This window comes from Crotalus tigris, unplaced genomic scaffold (assembly GCF_016545835.1).
Source record: "Crotalus tigris isolate CLP2741 ecotype Arizona unplaced genomic scaffold, ASM1654583v1 scf7180000018925.3142382, whole genome shotgun sequence".
NCBI classification, from domain to species: domain Eukaryota; kingdom Metazoa; phylum Chordata; class Lepidosauria; order Squamata; family Viperidae; genus Crotalus; species Crotalus tigris.
Window position 1 is genome coordinate 1,918,862 of NW_024097278.1, and position 27,031 is coordinate 1,945,892.

The 27,031-nt window shown below is 43.0% G+C and overlaps 1 protein-coding gene across 3 annotated transcripts in view; it reads left to right on the forward strand.

Moving 5' to 3' along the window:
* The window catches only part of ELAPOR2 (endosome-lysosome associated apoptosis and autophagy regulator family member 2), a 106,375-nt gene that overhangs the window by 45,717 nt on the left and 33,627 nt on the right, over positions 1-27,031 (forward strand). For 2 of the 3 annotated variants that reach the window (XM_039357535.1, XM_039357534.1), the window contains exons 3-11: positions 3,425-3,620; positions 4,638-4,785; positions 10,406-10,492; positions 14,224-14,329; positions 17,869-18,021; positions 19,383-19,471; positions 23,200-23,380; positions 25,149-25,277; positions 26,901-26,991. In XM_039357535.1, the coding sequence (XP_039213469.1) occupies positions 3,425-3,620; positions 4,638-4,785; positions 10,406-10,492; positions 14,224-14,329; positions 17,869-18,021; positions 19,383-19,471; positions 23,200-23,380; positions 25,149-25,277; positions 26,901-26,991 (1,180 nt within the window). The remainder of the gene's footprint in view (positions 1-3,424; positions 3,621-4,637; positions 4,786-10,405; positions 10,493-14,223; positions 14,330-17,868; positions 18,022-19,382; positions 19,472-23,199; positions 23,381-25,148; positions 25,278-26,900; positions 26,992-27,031) is intronic. The other variant, XM_039357538.1, reaches the window with a different exon arrangement.

Below are 27,031 nucleotides of genomic sequence, written 5' to 3' on the forward strand. Positions count from 1 at the left end.
TTTTCTTCTTTCTCTTTTTAGTCTTATTTATTCCTTAAGAATGGTAAAAGTATTGAGTTGGTTTACATGAGAAAAAGAGATTTAAATATATTAAATGTAATTACTTCTGAGAAGATCTTAACCAGTAAAAATGTTTAGAACATTGTGGGAAAAACAAATGTAAACAAGAACTGTAAACAGGATATATGATGAGACAAGAATGACTAGATAGAAAAGGAATATTATATTGAAGTGATTATTATTTGTAGAAATATTAGAAAACTTTTATATTTAATTATCATTTATTAAAACAATAAGAATTGTATTAACTTAAGGCTGGTAAAAGAGAACACTATGGGGAAAAGAGGAAATCAAGTAAAGTTATTAGGTGGATTATAGATGATAGAATTTAATTGTTAGTGAATGTTTGTTAAATGTAAACCCAGACAACGCACTGTCTACTGAATATTAAAGTGATCATGTTAAAAAATTAATAAAACATACTTTAAAAAAAAATCCAGTACTTTCCTGGTACAAGGGTTCATGGGCCCTCCATTACTTCCTAGAGATATTTGAAAAATACTGATTTTTCACTAAGAGACCCGGAGATATTAATAATACTTGACTGAGTTAGTGGTTGACTGGACTAAGTATGTAAAGAAAGGAGTCAACCTGATGTTGGATGGTGAAAAAAATGGCTAAGATTTTCATTTTGTACAAGAATGGGGAAAGTTAGAGCACTACTTAAATAATTAAATATCATTCAGGGTGGACGTTCTGCTGATTGTCATTTTACAGGACCAAAGCAGTGGTGGGATTTAGCCAGTTCGCACCAGTTTGGTAGAACTGGTAGCTAATTTTTGGTTGCCCAGGCCCAGAATGGACTTCCGGAAGCGGCATCCACACAGAGAACCGGTTGTTCACCTATTTGAATCCCACCACTGGACCAAAGTATACCCCGTACTTTTCATTATTGATATAGGTTGCAGAATTCTACTTTTTAGAACATAATTATATTGAAAAAGACTCAGTTTCAGTGGCTATGGGAGTTGCCTGTTGCAAAACCAGAACGATGAGATTCGGGACAGATCAGCATGGAGAAAGCCAGTTGGTCAATAATGACTTGGTGGCCCATAATCAATCAATCAATCAACCATCAAAGCTGACATCAGCCAGAGCATAGAACAAGTCAGAGAAACAGTGCAAGATTGGAAGATGTGGAGAGAACTGATTCATAGAATCGCCAAGAGTTGGGACATAATTGAATGGATAATATCATTATTGTCAATCCATCCATATGGAAAACAGATCTTATCGTTTATATTCTATGAAATACCAGCAACATTTCCAGTACTGTCCTTTTGGGGAAAGCTGAAGCTCTTGGGAAGTTTTGAGGGTTTGTTTTTCAGGGAGAAGAGAAATATCATGAGATTACGTTTTCATGAAAGGCAGCTTAGCAACCACTATCAGGTGTATCTCTGATGCAAACTCATCTGGGAACCAGGTGTGTATTCTTGGTCTCCCCAGGCAGTCATCAGAAGTCCAGAAGGTGTATTCACCACACTGTGCTAATCCAGTGGCCCAGCTAATTGTACTGTGTGAAGTCTTGCTGAAAGTCTGACAGAATAACAAATTTAGTTACAAATCAAGTCTTCCAGTGGTTCCAGATATCCAAAGTGATTCTTTTGCTATTAGTGGCAATCGGCTGCTGATTAAACCAGGCAACAGCTGGCCTTCTCAGAGCAATTCCTCCTTATGGACTTGTGTACTATTAAGGGAACAAACACACAGCCCTGGATTATGGAAAGAATAGGCTAAGGGATCAAATGATGTTAATGAAGCAGCAGAGAACTTTATCAATGGCCTAAAACCAACCTTGGTTCTAATTCATTGCATGTTGAGCTGAATGTATATATAAAAATTCTATTCCTCTCTGTTGCAGGTCAGGAATGAGTTAGGAGAATGTGTGCATTGTGGTCAAACCTGAAAGTCAAGTTTGGTCAGAAAGCACACATGTAAATGATATTTTCCACTCCCAGGTAGTTCCTCCTGATAAGAGGCCCATCACAGATAAACATTGTAAAGAAAAGAGCATTATGGAAATTGCATGTTCTCTTGTAGATGAATTATGAGTAGAAGATCAGAAGATGACCTAAAGAATGGTTGGATCCTTCCTTCCTTCCTTCCTTCCTTCCTTCCTTCCTTCCTTCCTTCCTTCCTTCCTTCCTTCCTTCCTTCCTTCCTTCCTTCCTTCTCCTTCTCCTTCTCCTTCTCCTTCTCCTTCTCTCCCTCCCCTGCAGTGTCAGAACACAAGGAATAAATTCTGGTTAATCATACCAAAATATTTGTATTTTGAGCTTCAAAAAGCAAGTCACCTTTTGTATAAACCAGCTACAGGGACCACATAACTCTAGCCAGATGTTATGACCCCTCTCTGATTGCCTTGAGAGATTTTGGTGGCAAAGTTCACAACTTCAGCCACACAACAGGTAACAAGTTACTACCCAAACTGTTAAAACAAAAAACAAAAACAAACCTCAGCAGGAAAATGTTTGCCCCATGTAACAAATTCACCGCATTGCTGTTTCACTTTCAATGATTTTGAAGTAAGAAGAGAACATGAGGTCTGGAACCAGCTCCTCCTCACCCTAACAATTCCCTACCATACATGGTTAAAACATGAAGGTCCCTGAATGCAAAAAATGGGTGGATAGGTCTGTTGAAGGAAAAATCTTCATCAGGGTGCAGTCCAAGCTGGGAATAATCAAAACGGAGACTGCTTTAGAAAGAAGGTTGTAGTTATCAAAGAGGAGAGCCAGACAGAAGTGTGGCTCTGGGAAAGCTGACCACATGTAGTAGGGAGTGGTGGGTTTTTACACCTTCTTGAGCTTTTGTTTGGAGTTGTTCCTGTGGCATGAACTTTGAGCTGAGTCTGAGTCTGCCTTTCTGGTATTCTGATGGTGGTGGGTTAATCCTATTATGTCCCAAAGGTCATATCCTGCTTCCCTGGGGCTGTGGCTGATGACTGTTGTATTTTTTTTTTTTTTTGGGTGTGAGGTGTTGTTGATTCTGGGCATCTTTTTCTTTCTAATCCCAGCTTCCTGACTCCAGTCTTTCTGATAAGATTATCACATCTGCATTTCTGCAGACCTGGTTTCTGTCTGGGGCAGAGAGACTTGGTGGTGGTGGGGAGGGGTTGGTTGGTTTCTACCTTTAAAATCCTTTGGGGAAATATATTCTGCCTTTTTAATATTTCCCCAAATATTATTTCTTTCTCTGGATTCTTCCCCCAGGTCTATGGAGCAATTTAGTGCAATTCCCTGAATTGCTGCTACCATTGTTGTAAGCAAATAGTGTGATCAATGCTTTAAAAAAAATGTTGTTAGAACGTCCAGTGAACGACTGCCTTTTGCCACTAATGATTTGTAAATGTTTTCCTTCTCAGCTTTCTCTTGTGCTTCTGGGGAATATCTGGAAATGAAGAACCAGGTTTGCAGTAAATGTGCTGAAGGGACTTACTCGTTGGGAAGTGGGATCAAATTTGATGAATGGGATGACCTGCCGGCGGGATTCTCTAATGTAGCAACCTACATGGACAGCATTCTTGGCTCAGCCGAGAGTAAAGCTGACAGCTGTGCTAAGTAAGAATCTTATGAGTCTTCTGGTCTCCAGGACCTCTTTGAGAAGTAGTCCCTTCCTCTCCTTATGTATGTCAAGGCTCCAACAGTAGCCAGAAGATGCCAGTTAGAGAATGTAAACAGGCACCCACCTACTTGGCAATAATCTGGTGTAGGTTTAGCATTCAGAAGACCAAGATTTTCCTAGATATCAGTAAAAGAGCATGAGGATGTATTACAAAAATCATTGAATGCAAGAGTCAGGAATAACTGGAAATTAGCTGGTCTAATCCCTGTCCAATGCAGGGATCTACACATTCCTGACTGATGGTCACCATCCAGTCTTTATTTAAGCATCTCTAGCAAAGGAAGGTAGTGTCACGAACCTGAATTTGGGCAAACTTTCAGAGCCCCTGGAAGACAGGGGGCCTGTCCCACCACCATCTCCTGGAGTTTGCCCAAATTCATGGCATCATTGACCCTATCTAACCGTCTCCTCTTCTGCCGTCCCCTTCTCCTTTTGCCTTCCATCTTTCCCCAACATCAGAGTCTTCTCCAAGGAGTTCTCTCTTCAGCTTCAGGATCTGGCCTTCCAAAGGAGAGTCTGGGTTGATTTCCTTCAGAATTGACTAATTGGATCTCCTTGCAATCCGAGGGACTTTCAAGAGTCTTCTCCAGCACCACAATTCGAGAGCATTCATTTTTTTCCAGCGCTCAACCATATGTGACTAAGTGGGGGAAAAAACCCTCATAGCTTTGACTGGAGAAGGAAATGGCAACCCTCTCCAATATCCTTGGCCAAGAAAACCCCATGGACAGTATCAAAACGAAAATAGATCCATGAGAAATCTTTTCGATCGCCTTCTTTAAAAAAAAAGGAACCCCCTTCCCAAATTCTAGTAGCTTTATTAAACAGCCTGTTGACACGTGCTAAATAAATAAATAATTAAAGAGCCTATAAGTTAACAATTTGTCATAAATCTAAACTCAAGAGGCCTGGCAAGTATAAAATGAAGCTTGTTTCTCTTTATATTTTTCCAGGTCTTCCTGGACCCCTCGTGGGAATTACATTGAGTCCAATAGGGATGACTGCACCGTCTCGTTAATCTACACGGTCCACCTGAAGAAATCCGGTTCCATCTTTTTCGAGTATCAGTATATTGATAACAACATCTTCTTTGAATTCTTTGTAAGGGAAATTTGTGCACTAAATCAGCCTTATAGAGTCAATGGAAACTAAGGCACGATATTCCAAACAGATGATAATTTTAAGATAGTTTATTGGTGTTCTCAGCTGTGTTTTCTTTAGGGCTTACAAAGTCATGATTCTTCCCCACAATAAGACAGACTCCTTAGTTGACTCAGAGGTGCCAGATCTGATTGGCTGCAATTGTCCAAGATCTCTGAGGTTTTGATGCCCACCAAATTGGCTTTGCTGATGGAAAGGTGGCCCGCCTAATGACTAATGCAACTTGTAACCTTGTTAAGGTAGACATTCTAGACTTCATCTCTTTGAGGGTGAATTCACATGATTTTAGGTGCTCTAGTTGAAGTCTTTGGCTTGATTCCTCTTGTGCCTCATGACCAGGTTGAGATGGTTTAGAGTAGGGCTAGGCAACCTTGGTTCTTTTATGACTCATGGACTTCAACTCCCAGAATTCCTGAGCCAGCCATGCTGAGGGGAAAGGGAGAGTTTCCATGCTGAGCCATGCTGGCTCAGGAATTCTGGGAGTTGAAGTCCGCGAGTCATAAAAGAGCCAAGGTTGCCTACCCCTGGTTTACAGGTTCTGGTTGAACTGGGTAGGTCATTTTCTTGGCAACAATATGGAAGTGATTTTCCATTGCCTTTTTTTCCCCTCTTCCATGGTCCTGGAATTTTCAGTAAGATCACCATAAACTTGTCATGTTACTGAATGTGACTTAATGTGTTAACTTACCGAATGTCAGAAGGGATATACTGACTAGATTTGGGAGTGTTTGACTTGGCTGGGCAAAAATGGCCCACTCAGAGACTGGGGTGGCGCAGTGGTCGGAATGCAGTATTGCAGGCTAAACTCTGCCCCCTGCCAGGAGTTCGATCCTGACCGGCTCAAAGTTGACTCAGCCTTCCATCCTTCCAAGGTCAGTAAAATCAGGACCCAGATTGTTGGGGGCAATATGCTGACTCTGTAAATGGCCCAGAGAGTGCTGCAAAACATTATGGAGCGGTATATAAGTCTAAGTGCTAGTGCTATTGCTTGTTTGGCAACTGTAGAAGACCATCTGCATTCAGCAGATTTTTCACCCATTTCATAGAGTCATTTGAGGTACAGGTTTGGTGCCTCTTCAGGTCAAATGGTAGAGGCCATGACTGTGTGTCAAAGAACTTCCAGATTCCAAATCTTCATTTTTTTTTTTGGGTATAGCTGCAAGCCATATACGTGTGCCCTCTACTTGGTGGACTTTAGCAGATGCTTTGATTTAGGATCACTTTCTCACAGCATCTTCTGGTTTCATTCTTGGTAGTCCTGCATTAACTTTGGAGCATCGGGGAATGTCTCTACGATGATGTCTTCTAGAGTAGTGGCCAAAATTGTGGAAACTTTTGGGGAAAGTGTACAGTAGAAATGCTTTGGTTAAGTTTCCACCCATTTTCTTCTAATTTCTTTATAACTGTAGCCTTGTTCACTTAATAATACTATTTTACATCGCTTTCTGGGTGACCAGTCAACTCTTTGCACCATTGCTTTAATTTTATTATCTTTTACAAGATCACTAAATGAAAGAACACAAAAAACCCCAACCAATTTGATAGTGATCACATAACACACTGACAAATGTCCTCCTTTCAGCCTCAATACATGACATCAATCACTGAATCCTACTGTGATCTGATTGACTCATTGCCAAAACAAGATGACACCTGATTGGCTCTCTAAATACTCATGCCCATGGCTACAATCAGATGAAGGAAAGCTACCTGATATCAACCTAAGCAAGTTGTGCTTCCTTTTTCTGGTTATTTGGCTATAACTTTTAATAGAATACAGTACAGATAATTGAACAAACCATGTTGCATTACATTCTTGATTAAATTATCTTTCCATTGATATATAACTTTATGGTACTACTCCCCCCCCAAAAGTGGTGTTATTAGCCATCAAACCTCAAAAATACACTTTTCCCAAAAGGTTTCCACAATTTTGGCCACTACTGTAGATGCCTGGTGCATGTTGCATCTCTACCTTCATACCTTTCCCTTATGATTGTTGCTTCTCACTGTGATGGAAAGTGTTAAGTTTTGACCAAACAATGCACAGGAGGGGTGTTAAAATTACCTGCCAAGGGATGGTATAGAGTGAAGGGATGAAGGCAAGGCACAGTAGATCTTACCATCCAGAGGGAGAGAGGATGTCCCAAGAGGTAGAATGAGACCAGCTCCAGAGGAGATGTGGTAAGATTGATTTTTCTGGGTCTCCTCTCGGTGGTGGGATTCAGCCAGTTTGCACCAGTTCAGCAGAACCAGTAGCTAATTTTTTGTTGCCCAGGCCCAGAACGGGCTTCCAGAAGTGGCATCCACACAGAGAACCGGTTTTTCACATATTTGAATCCCACCACTGTCTTCTCTGTATCAAGAGACAAGCCATCAGCTCACTGGTTTGGCTTCCAAAGACCTACAGCATTGTAGAGCAGTGTTTCTCAACCTTGACAATTTTAAGGCATATGGACTTCAACTCCCAGAATTCCACAGCCAGCAATGGAAGTCCACATGCCTTAAAATTGTCAAGGTTGAGAAACACTGTTGTAGAGTATAGAAGGGCAATTCTAATCTCAAGTCAACGTCCAGAGGAGACAAAAACTTTGTCTTCTTTCTAAGACTTCTCCCTGGACAATCCATGTTTCTCACGAATGAAGGCGAATCTATGTGTCCCAGGACAATGTTGCAGGATCCAATCTGGGTCAGTCATCGGGACTGGGGATTTTGTCTTCTAAGCTTTTGGACTTGTGGAGCCCATCGAACTCCGAGCTGTGGGACTCGTGCTGGAGCAGTGCTAGAGAGAAATTCCCTGAAAATTGGCTCCAGCAGGAGTCCAAAAGCTCGGAAGAGAAAACCTCTGGTCCCGGTGACTGACCCAGATTGGATCCTGCAATCCATGTTTCTGTTCTTGCTCAGTTATGTAGAACCCAGGTTGATGTTTCTGTGCATCGCAAAATCCTCAAGGACCTGAAAATCTCAATTCTTCCTTGCGTTCCAAGCAAAATTGTGATGGCTGACACGGACCTGGATGGACGGCGCAACCAGAACAGAAGTCTTGGCCTCACCTCCTCTTTCCTTTTGTGCCAGGCGTGAATCACTGTCATGGCCAACTCAGATCCCCAAAGGATGGCTGTCACATTGGGCATTCAGCCTTTGCAGAATGGTTGGAGACGCTCAAGAAATACAGGCAGGATAGCCTGGCCAAATAATCCTGCCAACCCAAAGCTCTCTCCCCCTGTGGGACTTGTGCCAGCTCCCACCTTTGGTGGATGAGACAGTGCACTTCCCTGTAGAAAACGGCTTTCATATCTCTCCTTCCAGTTTCTTCACTTCTAAAGAAAGACACCATCAGGGATTCTGCTACATTACAGAACACAGATTTGCTCCCAGATGCAACAAGCAGCTGGTCTGATGCTGATTGATTTTTCTTTCCTCCCGGCAGAAAAACAGAAGCACAGTCTCATTATCAGAGCCCTAAAGTCACTCCGAGCTCAGAATGTTTTTTTGATCAAAACATTCTTGGTAGCTTTCCAGACGTTCTGCTCTACGTTTCATGAGCAGCAGCCAGTTTCAGCTTCTGGTCAAAAGAACAGCCAGGATAGTGTTTGTGCAGCATGCTGTGGTGGCTAGGTGACTTGTGAAAATCCGGACCTTTGGCTTAATCAAATCGTGACTAAAACAGACATTGGCACAGAATGAAATTCTATCTCATCTCAGGAGAAAGAGTCCTTCAGATAACTCCTAGTCCAGGGGGTAGGCAATCTTGGCTCTTTTATGACTTGTGGACTTCAACTCCCAGAATTCCTGAGCCAGCATGGCTCAGCTTGGAAACTCTCCCTTTCCCCTCAGCACGGCTGGCTCAGGAATTCTGGGCGTTGAAGTCCACGAGTCATAAAAGAGCCAAGGTGGCCTACCCCTGGTCTAGGCCTAGGCCGCTTTCTGACTTGTGAACTTCAACTCCCAGAATTCCTGAGGCAGCTTGGCTCAGCTTGGAAACCTCTCCCTTTCCCCTCAGCTTGGCTGGCTCAGGAATTCTGGGAGTTGAAGTCCACAAGTCATAAAAGAGCCAAGGTTGCCTACTCCTGGCCTAGGCCTAGACCGCTTTCTGACTCGTGAACTTCAACTCCCAGAATTCCTGAGCCAGCATGGCTCAGCTTGGAAACCTCTCCCTTTCCCCTCAGCATGGCTGGCTCAGGAATTCTGGGAGTTGAAGTCTACGAGTCATAAAAGAGCCAAGATTGCCTACCCCTGCCCTAGTCCATATTTTACCACTTCAAAAGTAAATGCAGCATTTCCTTTCATGTCTGGAAAAAATATTCTCTAATTCTGTACTATCGGACAATGTGGACTTTGACTTAAGTACAAGAGAATATTGGGCCTATGTATTGGGGCAGTGATTACTGTCCTTATTCTGCAGTTACCTGGCTGTGATACCTATAAGGGAACTTGCCCATCATTTTTAAATGAGACCGTAGTGTTCTGAGTATTTGAATCAAAAACCTTTCAGTGTTTGCTTTTCTTAAGCAGACAAAGCTTGGGACCTGTAGATGTTCCTCTTCAAACAGCTGAGGAGTCTCATAATGAAGATTCTGAGTCAAGTTGGATAGTGAGGGCCACGTAGGATGGACTTCCTAATACTTGAATAACAGAATAACAGGAGTGGAAGGGACCTTGGAGGTCTTCTAGTCCAACCCCCTGCTCAGGCAGGAGACCCTACACCATTTCAGACAAACGGCTGTCCAATATCTCCTTAGGGTTACGAAACCCATAGTTTATGTATTGCAACATCCATCCTACATGGCCCTCAGTAGTGACCTGATCTGAAGGAGAAAAGTCATTGGGAATGTACATGGGCACACACAAGAGAGTCCATGGAAAAGGTTAAAAAAATAGTTAATATAACTTCAGTGGTTAGGGTTAGGGTTATGAAGCTCTACCAATTCCAGCCTTGTGGTTACCTGTGAAATCCACACTGCTGCCTAACATTAATTATTATATTTTGCCATTTGCAGTTAGAAGCCCACTGTCTTTCAACACACATTTATCCTTGTTAAATGACACAGACAAAAGTGTTACACATGGATGCCGTAACTTAGTACAGTTTCTCTCCCACTGCCAGCTTAATATATTGTCTCCCCCAAGCCAGTTAAACTGGTTACTAGCTTGTCTATTGAATAATATCAGTCAAGGATCTTATTGTGTATTGTAATGTGATTTCCAGGCTCCTGCAGTGTGACCCAGGTTCAAACTTCACATGAAAATCACAAAGGCTGTTATTCAGCAAAGAAATCTCATTGTATTTAGCAAAGCTTGGCTTAAAATAGGCATGCAATCTTTTTGTGATCTCACCTAGGAAGAAGGACAACACAATGTTTTATGCAAACTCAGTTCTGTTATGTTCCCATCTGTCCCCCATAATTTATCTGATTCTGCAATAGGGTGAGGACACCCTTGGCTTACTTTATGACAGGGCAAGGATTATGGAATTGCAAGTAATGGTTGCATAAATTCTAATTGTTTATTTGCCTTGATTGACAGCCTGGTAACTTCTATTATTTTGTTTAATCCTCAGATTCAAAACGACCAGTGTCAAGAAATGGACTCCACCAGTGATAAATGGGTGAAATTGACAGATAACGGAGAATGGGGTTCCTATTCTGTAAGTGCAACCTTGTGTGGCTTTAGTTCAGTGCTTCTCAAATAGTGGGGCGGGCCCCCCAGGGGGGGCGCGAGGCTCCGTAAAGGGGGGCTCATTTGACCTCGGCAAATACTGTCATATTGGACGCACGTGACACACACAAAGGACCCGATTGGATAGACAGTCACGTGGGGGGGGGCGCGAAATGTTTTCTTCTTCCTAGGGGGGCATGACAGAAAATAATTGAGAAGCACTGCTTTAGTTGAAAGTTGTTGGTCTTTCAAAGCAAGACTTTTTTTTTTAGACAAACTATGTTGAGCTCATAATATCCCAAAGTGGCCCAGCCTATATTCCTAGATCAAAATGATTTATTTCTGGATCTGATCATTTGTGCCCTGGCTTTGAAATGTTCCAGAGTTTTCCCAGTGACAAATTTTGTGGTCAGATGTTCTGAACTCAAATTATTTTGATCTTAAAACCTTTTGTGGATCTCTATTATTTCATGGCTGAATAATGGAGTTCAGCCGCCCAAAAGCTTATGTTTTTCTATATTATTCATCCCTCCTTTTTTTTTCCTTTCCTTGGTTCTGTGTAACTACCAACAAACGTGTGACAATCTATTAATCACAACTTGGCTAATCTTAGTGAATAGCGAATAGGTTGATCTATTCTCCAAAGGAATTGAGGCAGTGGTGGGATTCAGCCAATTTGCACCACTTTGGAGGAACCGATAGGTAATTTTTTGTTGCCCAGGCCCAGAATGGACTTCCGGAAGCGGCATCCACACAAGAGAACCGGTTGTTCACATATTTGAATCCCACCACTGAATTCAGGGCAGGATAAGAAGTAACAGATTAAAGAAGGGTCCAACCTAGAATTAGGGAGATGTTTCCCGACAATTAACCAGTGGAACAGCTTGCCTCCAGAAGTTGTGAGTGCTCCATCACTGGAGGTTTCAAGAAGAGACTGGACAGCCGTTCATCTGAAATGGTTGAGTAGGGGATTGGACTAGAGAACCTCCAAGGTCCCTTCCAGCTCTGTTATTCTATGAATAGTCTCACCTTTGCTGGTTCACCTGGACTAAAGAAGTCATTAATTGACCAGGCCTTATGCCCATGGTGGCAAACGTATGGCACGAGTGCCACAGGTGGCACGCAGAGCCCTCTGTGGGCACGCGCACCGTCTCCCCAGTCCTAGGTCTTCAGCTGGGTTTTATAAAACCTTTTCGCTTTAGGCCTCCGCCGCTGTGTGCAAAAAAAAAAAAAAAAGGTTCAATCAATTAATCAATTTCAACTTCTCGTGGAAAAAAAGAGATCTTGCTAAGTTGGAATTGATTGATTGAACTTTTTAGTCCCACCCAATCTGCCATTACCACTGCAGCCACCCCCACCCAATGGGCCATGCCCACCCAATGGGCCACACCCACCCAATGGGCCAGACCCACCCAGTGGGCCATGCCCACCCAATGGGCCATGCCCACCTGGTAGCCGATGATACATAAGTGGATTTTGGGTTGCAATTTGGGCATTCTCGGTCTCTAAAAGATTAGCTATCACTGTCTTATGCGTTACACTAAGCCGCAAGATGGCTAGTTCATTTTGTGACTTAGTGTCACAAACTGTTATGGTTGGTCACAAAAATTGGCCAGCTGCTGTGGCTTAGTTTTTTTTTTTTTAAAAAAAATAATCCATGCCTTTGAATGATGTAATTGATCGATTAAAACAGCATTTAAAGGAGAGCTGCTTTAGTTTTTTTATAAGCAGTCTCCTACTAGAGGACTCCAAATTTCCATATCCGCAGTAAAGAGAAAGTGGCTCTATTTTGAGATTTTTGTGTGTGTGTGTGTGTATGTGTGCGCGTGTGTGTACTTTTCAGAACTGCGGAAACGCTGCATAAAATGCTTGAATGAACGAGGTAGTCCCTTTTAGCTGCACACCAATGCCTTATCGCACACGGAAACATTTTTGAGCTGAGTAAACAGGGCGAGGCTTTCCTTTAAGAAAGGAATTCCTTTTCTCTCTGCCTTGAGATGGGGTGGGACAATTGTGTGTGTGTATGTGCTTTAAAACTGGGTTGTCACTGTGTTTGGCTCTACCATTAGCCACTTCCTTCAAGGCACTTCAGCAAAACAAAGCATGGGCACGCATAACTTCACATCAATTTCCATGTGTTGTTATTCGATTTTTTTTTAAATATTTCCTTCTACAAGCACTTGCCTAATAATCAGAGATTTATACCTGCCAGGAAAATAACTTTTAATTGTATGTTAAACTCTTTTTCTTACATCCTGTCTCTTCCATGCTTTTAATTGTATGTTAAAGTCTTTTTCTTACATCCAGTCTCTTCCGTGCTTAGTTTGCATTAATAATAATAATAATAATAATAGTTGTAGTAGTAGTAGTAGTATAAAGTTGGAATGGACCTTGGAGGTCATCTAGTCCAACCCCCTGCTCAGGCAGGAAACCCTATACCCTCTTCTTAAAAACTTCCAGTGTTGGAGCAATCACCGCTTCTGGAGGCAGGTTGTTCCACTGGTTAATTGTTCTAAAGGCAGCCTGGTGCAGCTACTCACTTTACATCCACAATTGAGCCCAAAGTTTCTGTTGCTAAGCGAGAGAGTTCTTAAGTGAGCTTTTGCCCCATCTTATGACCTTTCTTGCCACAGTTGTTAAGCGAATCACTGCAGCTGTTGAAGTTAGTAATCCGGTCGTTAAGTGAATCTGGCTTCCCCATTGACTTTGCTTGTCAGAAGGTCTCAAAAGGAGATCACAGGACCCTGGGGATAGTGCAACCGTCATAAGTACGAGCCAGTTGCCAAGTGTTGGAATTTTGACCCGTGACCCCGGGGATGCTGCAAAGGATGTAACTGTGAAAAATGGTTGTAAGTTACTTTTGTCAGTGCTGTTGCAGCTTCCAATGGTCACTAAATGGACTGTTGTAAGTTGAGGACTGTCTGTATATCTATACGGGGTTTTTTTTTGTACAGATTTTATTAATTTTTATAGGGTTAGGGATAAGGTGGGGTCGGGATTAGGGTTGGGGTTGGGGTTTTTCCAAATAACATTTTCAATATTTATCAAACAGTATAATATCTGGGTACATGTGCTTAACTAACAATATTAGATGTAGTTCATTATCATAAGCAATATGTTAATTCATCACTCAACAGCCTTCTTGCTAATATATCTTCAAAATTACATATCACATTCCTTTCTCTCTGACCTGTTTGTCTAGCCATCGATAGGAATTATCCCACATTCTAAAGTACACTGAGTCTTCTTTCTCTTTAATCTTTAAAATCAATCTATCCATTTCTGCACAGTCCAGAATTATTTTTGTTAGGAATAATAGGAGCTAATTATGAGAAAGATTGCAGGTATCTGATGCTACACTTATTAACGGCAGCAAGAATTGTGTTTGCCCAATATTGAAAAAATGAAAATTTACCAACTGAAGAAGTACTAATTAAGAAAATATATATTTAATAATAATAATGATGATGATGATGATGATGATGTTGGAAGGGACCTTGGAGGTCATCTAGTCCAACCGCCTGCTCAGTCCAGTCTCTTCTTAAAAACTTCCAGTGTTGGTGCATTCACTGCTTCTGGAGGCAGGTTGTTCCACTGGTTAATTGTTCTAACTGTCAGGAAGTTTCTCCTTAGTTCTAGGTTGCTTCTCTCTTTGGTTAGTTTCCACCCGTTGCTTCTTGTCCTGCCTTTACATTTAAATTGTTGTTCCTTTCTTCCCAGGTAACCCTGAAGTCAGGAACTAATATCCTGTACTGGAGAACAACTGGGATACTAATGGGGTCGCAGGTGGTGAAGCCCGTCCTTGTGAAAAACATCACAATTGAAGGTGAGCATTTTCAGTGCATCCCTACGATGTTCCTGCAGACTGCAGGAATTAAGCTTTAGCTTGTGAGAATCTTTCTATTTGCAGCTGCAATGGAGGAACGTATCGGGGAAGACTTAAAATGAAAACGCGAAGTTTCTGATTTCTGATTTCTTTTTCTTACTTTCCCACTGTTAAAGCACTCTGAGGGAGCAGGGAGGTTAAGAAATAGGAAATATAAATAAATATTTGCAGTGGCATTTTTTTTTAAAAAAATAATGTATACTAGCTCAAGGCTTTTCAACCAGTGGTACGGGTACCACCTGTGGTAAATTGGCACCTGACAGGTGGTACGCGACCATCCTAGAAAAGTGGTAGCAGGGAAGGGGAATGAGCTGAACCAGTGGCAGCACCGCACAAAGCTGAGTGAGAGATGGCTGGAGCTGCAGGGCTGTCAGGGCTCAGTGGATGCGCCAGAATCAACGCCAGACTCCATCTGGAGCTTGGTGCTGATCTTGGTGCTTCTGCTGAGCCCAGAAGAAGCACTGATCAGCTGGAATGTTGCAGCATCTCCAGGGTCTTGTCATTTACATTCAGATTCTTGGCAACTGATTCATATTTATGATGGTCACAGTGTCCCAGGGTCATGTGAAGTGACCAAAACCTTTTGCAACCACCCAGCAGACGAACGGGAATAAAAACCAAACACCCCCCCATCCCACCCCTGCTGCCAATCCTCAACAGAAATGCTCACAACAATGAAAACCTCGGACAGGAGGAAGAGCGCTGCCAGGTGGGCAGGCAGGTGTTTTGCTTGGCTGTGGCTTGGGGGGCACTTTTTTCAGTGCCATTGTAACTTCTAAGAGTCACTAAGCGAACTGTTGTAAGTCGAGGACTACCTGAACTTCATTACTTTTTTCCTTTTTGTTTTTTGGTGATCAATTTTTTGACACCTTGCTAGGTGACTGGTGGTACTCGGATATTGCCATATCCTAAAAGTGGTACAATGGGGAGAATGTTGAAAAGCCCTGTACTAGCTGGGTTAGTGCAGCAGTTTTGTGCATAAGTTAATTACTAGGAAAATAGTGACACCTGCTGGATAGAAGTGAATCCACAGGGGAAATAGTAGCTTTATTGATTAAGAACTTGGGCCAGTGAACAGCTAAAATTCACACTGAAGCAAGACCTTCATGAGGACGACTTGTGATTTATAGAACAATAGACAAAATCATATCATTAAGCAAAAACAGTTGGTTTTTTGTAGAACAGCAACAAGAAAAAAATGCATTGGGTGGGAAAAATATAGTTTTTAAATTATGTGTAATTTGTAAATTGGGCAAGTGCTAAAATATGGGAGCGATCTGCAAACTGGTTGATTGCAGTTGACGAAATGGATTACACCAAGTGTTTTGTTAAAGATGTCTTGGGAAAGGCACACATTTTGCTCCCACCAAAGAGGTAAAGGCCTTGAGCTGCACTTTCTGCATGCCTGTCTCCCAGGAATTTCTTTTCTTCCCTCCTCAATCCCTTTTGAAAACCTCTTGCCACATTTTTGAGTGACTTGAAAGCTGGCCCTGAGTGCAGGAGAAGACATGCATCATTAGGCGTCAAAGGAATTCACAGAACTTTATTCTTTAGCTGTTTTAGTCTAAGACAGGTGAGTATGTACACTTAATAGTGGTCTTGAGCCTTTTAAACAAAGTCAGTATGTTATTTGTGTTCGGTTTTTAAATGCATCCTCCACTGTTTATAGCAAATTAAAGGAAACTGCCCACTGCAAAGGGCTGTGGCTTTTTAAAACTTAGTACAGTAGCAGAATGTATACGAAGAGGGAAAGAATTTTGCTTGACGTCCCAAATAATATTTTTTTGCTTTATTATATATTTATTTATTGGAGTTCTTATGACTGTCCAACTCCAGGAAGACTCTGTGTGATGCACAACAGGTCCAATCCATGTATTAAAGGCATAGCTAGAAGCCTTGGTACTGTCCATGAGGTTTTAAGAAAACCAAGATCATGGCATCCGGCCCTCTCAATTCCTGGCAAATAGATGGGGAAGAAATGGAGATAGTGACAGATTTTATTTTCCTGGGCTCCAAGATCACCGCAGATGGGGACTGCAGCCAAGAAATTAAAAGATGCTTGCTCCTGTGGAGGAAAGCTATGGCAAATCTAGACAGAATATTAAAAAGCAGAGACATCACCCTGCCAACAAAAGTGCATATAGTCAAGACCATGGTTTTCCCAGTTGTATGGCTATGAAAGTTGGACCATAAGAAAGGCTGAGCGCCAAAGAATGGAGGCCTTTGACCTCTGGTGCTGGAGAAGACTCCTGCGAGTCCCCTGGACTGCAAGGTGATCAAACCGGTCAGTCCCAGAGGAGATCAATCCTGACTGCTCTTTAGAAGGCCAGATCCTGAAGTTGAAACTCAAGTACTTTGGCCACCTAATGAGAAGGAAGGACTCCCTGGAGAAGAGCCTAATGCTGGGAAAGATTGGGGGCAATAGAAGAAGGGGACGACAGAGAATGAGGTGGCTGGATGGAGTCCCTGAAGCAGTAGACCTGAGCTTAAATGGACTCCAGAAGATGGTAGAGGACAGGAAGACCTGGAGGAATGTTGTCCATGGGGTCACGATGGGTCGAACATGACTTCGCAACTAACAACAACAGAAGCCTTGGATTTGAAAGGGATAATATCAAATATGCAGTTTTATGCAAGGCATCTAGCTAAAAACTGGAAAAGCGGAGTTCTGCCTTAGGCATGAAAATCAGATGGGTGACACCCTCTCAACCCTAAGACGGAGGCAACAACAAGCCACTTCTGAAATCTTACATAGAAAACTGTAAGGGCTTACTTGAACATGCACCTCTCCCAAAACCTAATAATTTAATTTTGCCTGGTGTTTCTCTGCTCCTGTCAGGTTAACAGACACTGAAATAAACCTTTGGCTAATCCAAGAATGTTCTAGGTAAATAGAATTTTGGATTTTTTAACATATAAGTTTTTATTAGTTTATAATGTACAATACAATGAAAATACAAAAGTAAATAGCGGAAGAGATAGGGAAGGGAAAAGGGAATAGAAAAGTGAGGGAAAGAAGAAAAAAGGAAAAAAAGGCATTAACTTCCAACTTCCTTTGATGCAGTAAAATAGAACATCAACATCAAACCTTTACTTTTACTTTACTTTTACAAAATAGTATAAACTAGCCATTTCAATAACATCAAATCTATCTAATCGGTAAAGCCCAAAATCAAAGTTTCAATTTTTTTTCCACCTCAAGCATAAAGTCCAGAAGTGGTTTCCACATAGCAATATGAGTATTTGCATTATTTTATTTAATCAATGCAGTCAACTTAGCCATCTCTGCTAGCTCCAGAGAATGTTGGATTTGGTATGAATTTTGTAGCAAAATAGGGATTGAAAGCAGGATAAAATTGCTCCAATCCAGCACTATGCCCCTCCCCCCAGGCACCCAGCTCCATTATTGCAATTGGAATCTAATTCCGTGTGGTTTTGCATTCTCTAAATGGGCTCTGTCTGTGCTCTCTGTTTTGCAGGGGTGGCCTACACGTCTGAATGCTTTCCCTGCAAGCCAGGCACCTTTAGCAACAAATCAGGTTCCTCCATGTGTGAAATCTGTCCAAGAAACACCTACTCAGAAAAGGGGGCTCGGGAATGCACCAAGTGTCCTGAAGAAACACATTATTCAGGTAACTTTCCCTTCTCCGGGGAGAACCGAATGTCCCAGTTCAGATTAAGATGTTCACTCAAAGCCAGGAAAGATTTCAGATTGATTGAAAGATTAGAGACCCACTGGTTGCGAAGGCAGCGCTTGTTATGACCCAGGACTGGGCACGGAAGCAACACAGCCAAAGTGAAGGATTAACTCCCTTTTATTGATCCAACTTCTCCCTCCCCCCCAAAAAAAAATTTCCACAGTTCACTGCAAGTCCAAGAGCAAAGCTCTAAACCAGTGATGGTGAACCTTTTAGAGACCGAGTGCCCAAACTGCAACCCAAAACCCACTTATGTATCATCGGGTGCTGGGTAGGTGTGGACCATTGGGTGGGTGCAGCCCATTGGATGGGCGAGGCTGCGGTGGTAACGGCAGACTGCGTGGGACTAAAAAGTTCAATCAATCAATTCCAACTTTGCGAGATCTTTATTTTTCCCGCAAAAAGTTGAAATTGATTGATTGAACCTTTTTTTTTTTTTGCACACGGTGGTGGAGGCCTAAAGCGAAAAGATTTTATAAAACCCAGCTGAAGGCCTAGGACTGGGGCGATGGCGCACATACCCACAGAGAGGGCTCTGAGTGCCACCTGTGGCACACGTGCCATAGGTTTGCTCTAAACACACACACACACACACATACACACACACACACACCTCCAATAGTTCCTGGCTGCTAGAAATCCAAGGGAGCAGCACAGGTCAGGAAGCTTGATCACGGGCAGTGGTGGGATTCAAATACATGAACAACTGGTTCTCTTGTGTGGATGATGCTTCTGAAAGTCCATTCTGGGTCTGGGCGACAAAAAATTAGCGACCGGTTCTGCTGAAGTGGTACGAACTGGCTGAATCCCACCACTGGTCACAGGGCATCCTTGTCATATGGAGAGTTCGCTGGTACTGCAGTACAACTTGGAGCAGAACTGTGTCGCTGCAAAGTTGCACACGGCCAGGCTAGGCAAGGCAAAGCAAGGTTAGCAAGATGTCGGTAACAGCAAATGTGGCTAGAAAAATGCAACGCTTGTTCCTGACAAAAGCCCCTCCCCATGTCATCTCCTTAAATCCTACTCCCCAGGTGAACCTTGTGAAGAGGGGCGGGGTATCCTCGTCCCGAGTAGTTGGATCGCCCTGCTTTGATTCTACCTCCTCTCCATTCTCCACGTTCACGGATCAGGCAGGGGAGACCGTTGCTCATCTCCGGAGCTCCTCTGCTCTGCTGCCTGTTATTGTGTCTCTTGGTTCTCCCCAGACGGAAGAAAAAAAAAACCCTCCTTCAGTAGTTTAGGTCTCATGTTTGTCAGGCAAGTTGAGTCTTACGCTTCTCGTCTTTTATTTTCAGATGAAGGATCAGGACAATGTCTGGAACGCCTTCCTTGCTCCAATAAAGACTTTTTCCAGATCCATACTCCGTGTGATTGGGAAGGAAAAGTGAGTTGGATCTCTTCCCCGGCTCCTGATCCTAAATCTTCCCAATCCATTGCAGTGGGTCACATGCAAGAAGTCTTCACTCAGGAATGTCTGAACGCTGCGTCTCCTTTTACCAAGGATTTGCTTCTGTGCATAAATGTCTTGGGCTGGGTTGAACTCTGCCTTTGTCCTGGAGAAGAGTAAAATGGTTTCAAGCACCTTGTAGTTACACAGATCCTGTTTCAAATGTGATGGCAGAAAGCCAATCCACGCCGTGATGTTGTCAATAGAAGAGAATATTTGTAGCTCAGGGCTGGACAGTGGGGTCCTTGCTGCTCTCTCAACTTGGTGGTTCTTTTGCAGATGTTTCATAACTCAACTACGTAATCTCTTCAGTGTTAGAAAGGACCAAACCCTACTCCCTTGTAGCACTGATGATGTTACCTAGTTGGGTCGTGAAACGTCTGCAAGAAAGCCACCAAGCTCAGAGAGCACCAAGGACCCCACAGTCCTCCTCCTCCTCCTCCTCCACCACCACCACCTCCTCCTCCTCCTCCTCCTCCTCCTCCTCCTCCTCCTCCTCCTCCTCCTCCTCCTCCTCCTCCTCCTTCTTCTTCTTCTTCTTCTTCTTCTTCTTCTTCTTCTTCTTCTTCTTCTTCTTCTTCTTCTTCTTCTTCTTCTTCTTCTTCTTCTTCTTCTTCCCATGCTCCTCCTCTTCTGCCTCCTCCTCTTTCTTTCCTTCTCCTCCTTCTCTTTGCAAACCTCACTGCTTTTCTAACACTGATGATGTTACCTAGTTGGGTCGTGAAATGTCTGCAAGAAAACAATCAAGCTCAGAGAGCACCAAGAAACCCAGAGTTCTCCTCCTCCTCCTTCTCCTCTTCTTCTTCCCTTCCTTCCTTCCTTCCTTCCTTCCTTCCTTCCTTCCTTCCTTCCTTCCTTCCTTCCTTCCTTCTGCCTTCCTTCCTTCCTTCCTTCTTCTTCTTCTTCTTCTTCTTCTTCTTCTTCTTCTTCTTCTTCTTCTTCTTCTTCTTCTTCTTCTTCTTCTTCTTCTTCTTCTTCTTCCTCCTCCTCCTCCTCCTCCTCTTCTGCCTCTGCCTCCTCCTCCTCCCTTCCTTCTCCTTGTCTCTGAAAACCTCACTTCCCTCTACCACTGAAGACGTTACCTATTTGGGTCATGAAACGTCTGCAGGAAAACCCCCAAGCTCAGAGAGCATCGCAGTTCTTGATTTTTCAAGTAATGCACAAACAGTTCAGAGTCAGGTTTCCATGATGTTCAGCCATTGCCCTTGTGGTACTTTTCAAACATACTGTAACTTAGTCCTTACTCACTCTGTTTCCCCTTCCTGCTCTGGTTTTGGTAGCTCTGAGTAAAAAGGTTCCCACTCTCCCATCAAATGTTGACTACATGAATCTATCCAACAGATACTGGTTAAATATTGTGTGTGAAGGTTCAACATCCAGACACCACTTCAGCAGCATTGACACATAGTGGTATTGTAAGGACCCACCTCAGCTAGCCACCCAAGAAAGCAGAACTCTTGAAACAGGCATTGCTTCAAAACAACCCTGGGTTACTGCAGCCGATGGCAGACCCTTCTCAACCATGGGAAGAAATAACTATGGACTTTATAGTAGACCTACCTGAAAGTAGAGGAAATACTGTCATATGGACTGTGATAAACCTGTTCTCGAAGCAGGCTCATTTCATCGCCTGCAAAGGACTCCCATCTGCCCAACGACTGACTAAATTGTTCCTGAAACATATCTACCGGCTGCATGGCGCCCCTAAATGAATAATTTCGGACAGGGGGGTGCAGTTCACAGCGAGGTTTTGGAGGAGTTGTCTTAAATTAATTGGATCATCTCAAGGCTTATCGTCTGCTTTTCATCCAGCCACCAACGGTGCTGCAGAATCCGCTAACAAAATGGTGGAGCAATACCTCAGATGCTATGTTTCCTACCAACAGGCAAACTGGACTGACCTCCTCCCCTTCGCAGAGGTGGCGTACAATAATTCTGTTCACAGCAGTACCGGCTACACGCCTTTCTGCTCTATCCCAGCCTATTGCCATCCTTGTTAAAGGCACAAGGACCAAACCCCTGTTGATAAAATAGGCTGGAGACTTTAAAACAAAACAAACCCTTTTTAATATGGGTGACAAACCTGCCGAATAGTCCAAAATACAAACAGCAAAACTCAATCCAAAGGAAGGAAATAGTCCACAGGAAACACGATGCAAACAGAAGAGTAGTCACAAGCAAGAGGAACAGACCAGGATTCCAAGAAGCACTTTGAAAACGGTTGCTTTCAGCAACCAGCACTGCCCACACCTCCTCTTTTTATACAGCAGTCCCAAGGTATTGCCTCTCATTGCCTTGTCCTTTTACTCTGGAGTTGCCGCATTGACTGCTGTTGATTTACTCTCGCTAATTGACGACGTCTGTGAGCATCAATTAGCAAGTCCATCAGGTGTGAGTCCTCCGAGTCTGACTCATTCTCCTCATACAGCTGAGCTTCATCAGGGACACAACTGCAGGGCCCAGGCTCTGCATCAAACTGTGAGTCCTGTAATTCATCAGAGCCTTCCTCTGACCCTGATGGCCCTTCAAATGCCTCCTCCACCTCCTCCTCAGATTCCTCAGACTCAGCTGTTGGGAGCACAGGCTGGCACGGAATCACAAGACTTTCAGAGTAGGAAAGGAAACTTTTATTAGGGGTCAGTGACAGTAGGGAAGTCCAGGAGAGATCTGGGGAAAATCCCATTCAAACGGTATAGTTAAACCAGCAACATTTCTCGTCTCACCAAAGTCATAGTGTGCACTTGAAATCCAGCCAATCCACAGGTGGCACAATGTCTTCTCCAGTTTCGTTTCTCTGTAACCCGTCTCCCTGATAAGGGAGACACATTCCTTTCTCAAGTGGATAGAGGCGGGAGAGGAAAAGCAGAAAGCAAAGTTATCCCAAGTGAAAGCAAATATCCCCACCTCCCCCCAGCCGAGTGGCAGGCCCCCAAACAAAAGCAGAAGAGTATATATATGCAAGGAAAAGCATAAGGATTTGGGGACCTGACAGGTATCTTGATAGTGATCAGCAGAGGAATTTAATTCACTTGGTATTCGCCTCAGTTGCTAACTTCATTGTGTCTTCTCCAAGCCTACTCTTAGTTTCCAGTTTCTGTTCGGTTGCTTCTTTCCATTGCTTTCTTTTCTGTCCCAGCCGTACCTACCTAATAGTTGATTTTCTTAAGTATCAGTCTTGCTGTGCACGTTCTGAGGTGTTGCTTGATAAAGAAAAAAATACAGGAAGCCAGAAGTTGCCTTCAAGCTTTACGTTCTTATTCAGCTGAACAAAGACGGGCTCCTCTAAAAGAGAGAAGCCCCGAATCATAAGAAATCCTTGTATTTATTCTTTCTGATTACATAAGCAACCCACCCAGCAAAGCTGACACACCATAAGATAAAGACTTTACCCTGTAAGGCTGGCACTACTGTAGGTAAGAAGGAGAAAGCAGAAGTAGCTAAAAATGTTCCCTTTGGGGTGTTTCCCGAAAGACATCCTACGTTCCCAGGTGGGTTAGGACGTTGGGTGTTTTCCTTGCTGTCCTTTCATGACCCTGCATCCACGACTCTGCAAGTGCCCAAAGACAGCCGGGCCATCTGCCCATGTTCACAATTGATACTTCCTGTGCTGTCCCCTAATTCCGGGTCAACAGTCTTAGTTTGATTCTGTATCTTCTTATTTTCAGACCCAGCTCATGTACAAATGGGTGGAGCCCAAGATCTGCCAGGAGGACGTCTCTGAAGCGGTGAAGCTACCTCCTTCGGGAGAAAGGAAGGAATGTCCGCCTTGCAACCCTGGTTTTTACAACAACGGATCATCTTTCTGTGCTCCGTGTCCACCAGGGATGTTCACTGATGGAACTCAAGGTATGAGAAACTGACCGGGATGAAAACTCTGGATTAGCAATAGAAGCCTTCGCTTTTGTTTGCAGTTTTCTTGATGGTACCCACGCGTCCTCATTTCTATGAACGCAAAACTGTGATATACAACATGGATCTTGAAAGGTTTTGTATCTCTTAAACCAGGCACTTATTACCATCTTTGGTGGACATGCCCCCAAACCAAAAGATTCTGGTCAAGAATACACATATGGTTAGAGAAAGTGACTAAAAAACATATAGATTTTAAGCCAGAATTATTTTTGTTAGGCATAATTGTAGGAAACTATGAGAAAGAGAGTATATATCTAATATTACATGTATTAACTGCAGCAGAATTGTATTCGGTCAACATTGGAAAAATGAAGATTTACCAACGGAGGAAGAATTAATTAAAAATTTTTTTAGATTGTGCAGAAATGGATAGATTGACATTGAAAATGAAAGAGAAAGAAGATTCAGTATACTTTAGATTAGAACATGGGATAACTTTTATCAGTGGCTAGAAAAACGAGGTAGAAAGAAAGGAACTTAACATGTATTAGTAAGTTAAATGTTGGAACCCAGACAATATGTTGCTGATAAAATATTAAGTTCTTGTGACTATAAAAAATTAATAAAAATATGTATGAAGGAAAGATTTTGTATCTCTTAAAAACAGGAAAATCTTTTAATCAGGCAAAACAGACAGGAAACTAGACTAGATGAACTAAGTCGACTTTATTGTAAAGCTCCATTAACAGAATCTTGCAAGTCTGAAGATACCAGCTTCTTGCTGCCACTTTTAAGTGATTGATTCAATGGGGTGGGTCCTTCTTAAGTGTCTTTCTTCACTTAACCACTGGAGGCTTTAGAGTCAACTTCCTTTAGATCAGTGGTTCTCAACCTGTGGGTCGGGACCCCATTTGGGGTCGAACGACCATTTCACGAGGGTTGCCAAACAACGCAGTCCGCCATTTTTTCCCCTTTTCCTTAGCTGTGCTACTCCCTTTTATTCTATTGGCTTTTGAAAGCCAATAGAATAGACTCTCTTGAATAGAGTCTAATTCTATTGGCTTTCAAAAGCCAATAGGAATTGTCCAGGCTGTCTCTGCCCTGCTGAGCCCGCCCAAAGTCCCATTCTGCAAACGGTGCTGCACCAGTTGAGTAGTCCTCGACTTACGACCAGTTGAGTAGTCCTCGACTTACGACCGGTTGGGGGTCACGGCATTAAAAAGGTTGAGAACCACTGCTTTAGATCATCTAAGGCAGAATAACATAGGGTGGTTTCTGATCCACTGTGTCTATTTTGGTTTGAGTCATGAAACGTCTGCAAGATCACCACCAAGCTCAGAGAGCTCTAAGGACCCCACAGTTCTTGATTTTTCAAGTAATGCCCAGACAGTTCAGAGTTTGGCTTCCATGTCATTTAGCCACTGCAGTTGTGGTACTTACAAGGTCTTCATACAAGGGAAACATCATGCTTTCTGGGATGAAGAATAGTGCTGTGGTAACTGAAAGGTAGCTGGCCTGAATAACCCAAGCAGGATCATCCATGAAGGTCTGTGTCAAGATGCCCCCATAACCATGTGATCTGTGTGGCTCGTGTGAAAAAGGACAGAGCTTTTTGACTTCTTGGAAATTTTTGATTATCTCTCTAGGGAGATCTTTGCACCCAAGTGTATACAAATTAGATTTTTATGGTGTCTAATTAAAAATCAAGGGTGTTTTTTTTTTTTTTAAAAAAATCCATCTTAATTCTTATCTCCTACTTTAGATTGCAAGGCCTGTCCTGCTGGAACTGAACCAGTGCTTGGATTGGAATATAAGTGGTGGAACATTCTGCCTCTCAACATGAAGACTTCCTGCTTCAACGTGGGGAATTCAAAATGTGATGGGATGAATGGTGAGCTGGTCTTTTTCATTACGTTTCCCATCTCTACCGTATTGTTTCTTCAGATCCCGTAAGAAATGATGGGTGAGCAAGGATCAAACTAAGCATGGTGTTGCACACCACGTTCAGAACTTGGCCTGTGCTTTTGTCTTAACAGGAGATACTATTTAGCTGTTCTCATAGATTGGAAATGGTTTTCTCCTGAGCTTTAACCTTCACCCCAAGGTTCAGCTATGTGATTAGGACAGACATGTCAAACACAAGGCCCGGGGGCTGGATGCAGCCCGCAAAGTGGTTTCATGTGGCCCGCGAAGCCATCCTGGAAACAATGAGGGAACGGCCCCCACTGCCTTGGCCCAGGCTGGCCAGGAGCCAATGTACAATTTTGTGGTGGCCATCTATACTGAAACACATTCAGTCTTAGCTCCACAAGGCGGTTTGGAAACAGCGAGGAACCAGCCCCTGCCGTGTCGGCCCCACCCCCTGGGTGCATGTTGGGGAAGTGTCACCCTTTGTGAGGAATGAGGAAATGGACCATGCCTTGGCCTGGTCCCACCCCCTTCTGCCAGAGACCCTCAGATCTGTCCACTCCTGCCTAGGCCCCCACAGGCACCTTGGCGCGATGTAGAGCTGGCCATGCCCCCCAGTAGGCCACACCCACTCCATCCACGCCCCCATCCTGGCCACATACCCCCAGCCCCCCCGAGGGCAACCGCAATGCTGATGTGGCATTTCTTCTAAGGGACGTAGTAGTCCCTGGCAGAGGAGAACATTACATCTAAGATGCAGCCATTGTTTTTAAGGTGGAGAAACGGGTCTGCTATTCTTCTCGGAGTCTTCAAGGTCCCATTTCTTTTCTTAAAAATCAGCAACAGTTCTCACAAGCTGACTACACCCATTCTGGTGGCTCACTGCATCTTCAAGTTGTCTTCTATGGACCCTTTTGGTGACCAGAAGCTTAGAGATGGCCTCTGCTTGGACCTCTCGCAAATGGGGTCACTTGCACGATCAGCGATTCCTCTTCATAACCATTTGTCAATGTTCATTGAAGGCTACCATGGCAATCTGTAGTTTCTGTACCTACGGGCAAGGGATGTCTGTGTGTGTGTGTGTGTGTGTGTGTGTGTTTGTGTAAACGAAAGTGATTGAATTTAGGGAAGGTGCTGGATCTCGATTTCTTTTTTCCTTTTTAGTTTTTTTTTTATTGAAAATTTTATAAACTTTTTACAATAAAATACCTCCCCCCCTCCCACCCCCTTAACCCTCCCCCCTCCTTCCCAGAGCTGAATACAGGGTTAAAAAAACAAAAAAACAAAAAAAAAAACCCCATACAAATTAAATGAACATCAATCAACTATACATACATCCAAAAAATTAAAAGTACTTTAACTCCAATACATAGAAACAACAAAATCCAACCATAACCACATTAAACTATAAATTATTCAAAAGCTAAATAATACTTTCTAATCCTATATTTATTCTGTGCAAAATTTACCCATCTTTTCCACACAGAATTATATCTCTCTTGTGAATGGTCTTTCAGATAAGCCGAAATTTTTTGCCATTTCTCGATTTCTTTACATATTCAAAATTACGTACGATTTACCTTTAGATGGGATTTTCCTTTTTCAGGCTGGGAAGTTGCTGGTGACCACATCCAGAGTGGGGCAGGAAGCACAGACAACGATTATCTCATTGTCAACCTCCACATACCAGGATTTAAGTAAGGAACAGTATAATTTCTGTTGGGTATAGGAAGGGGT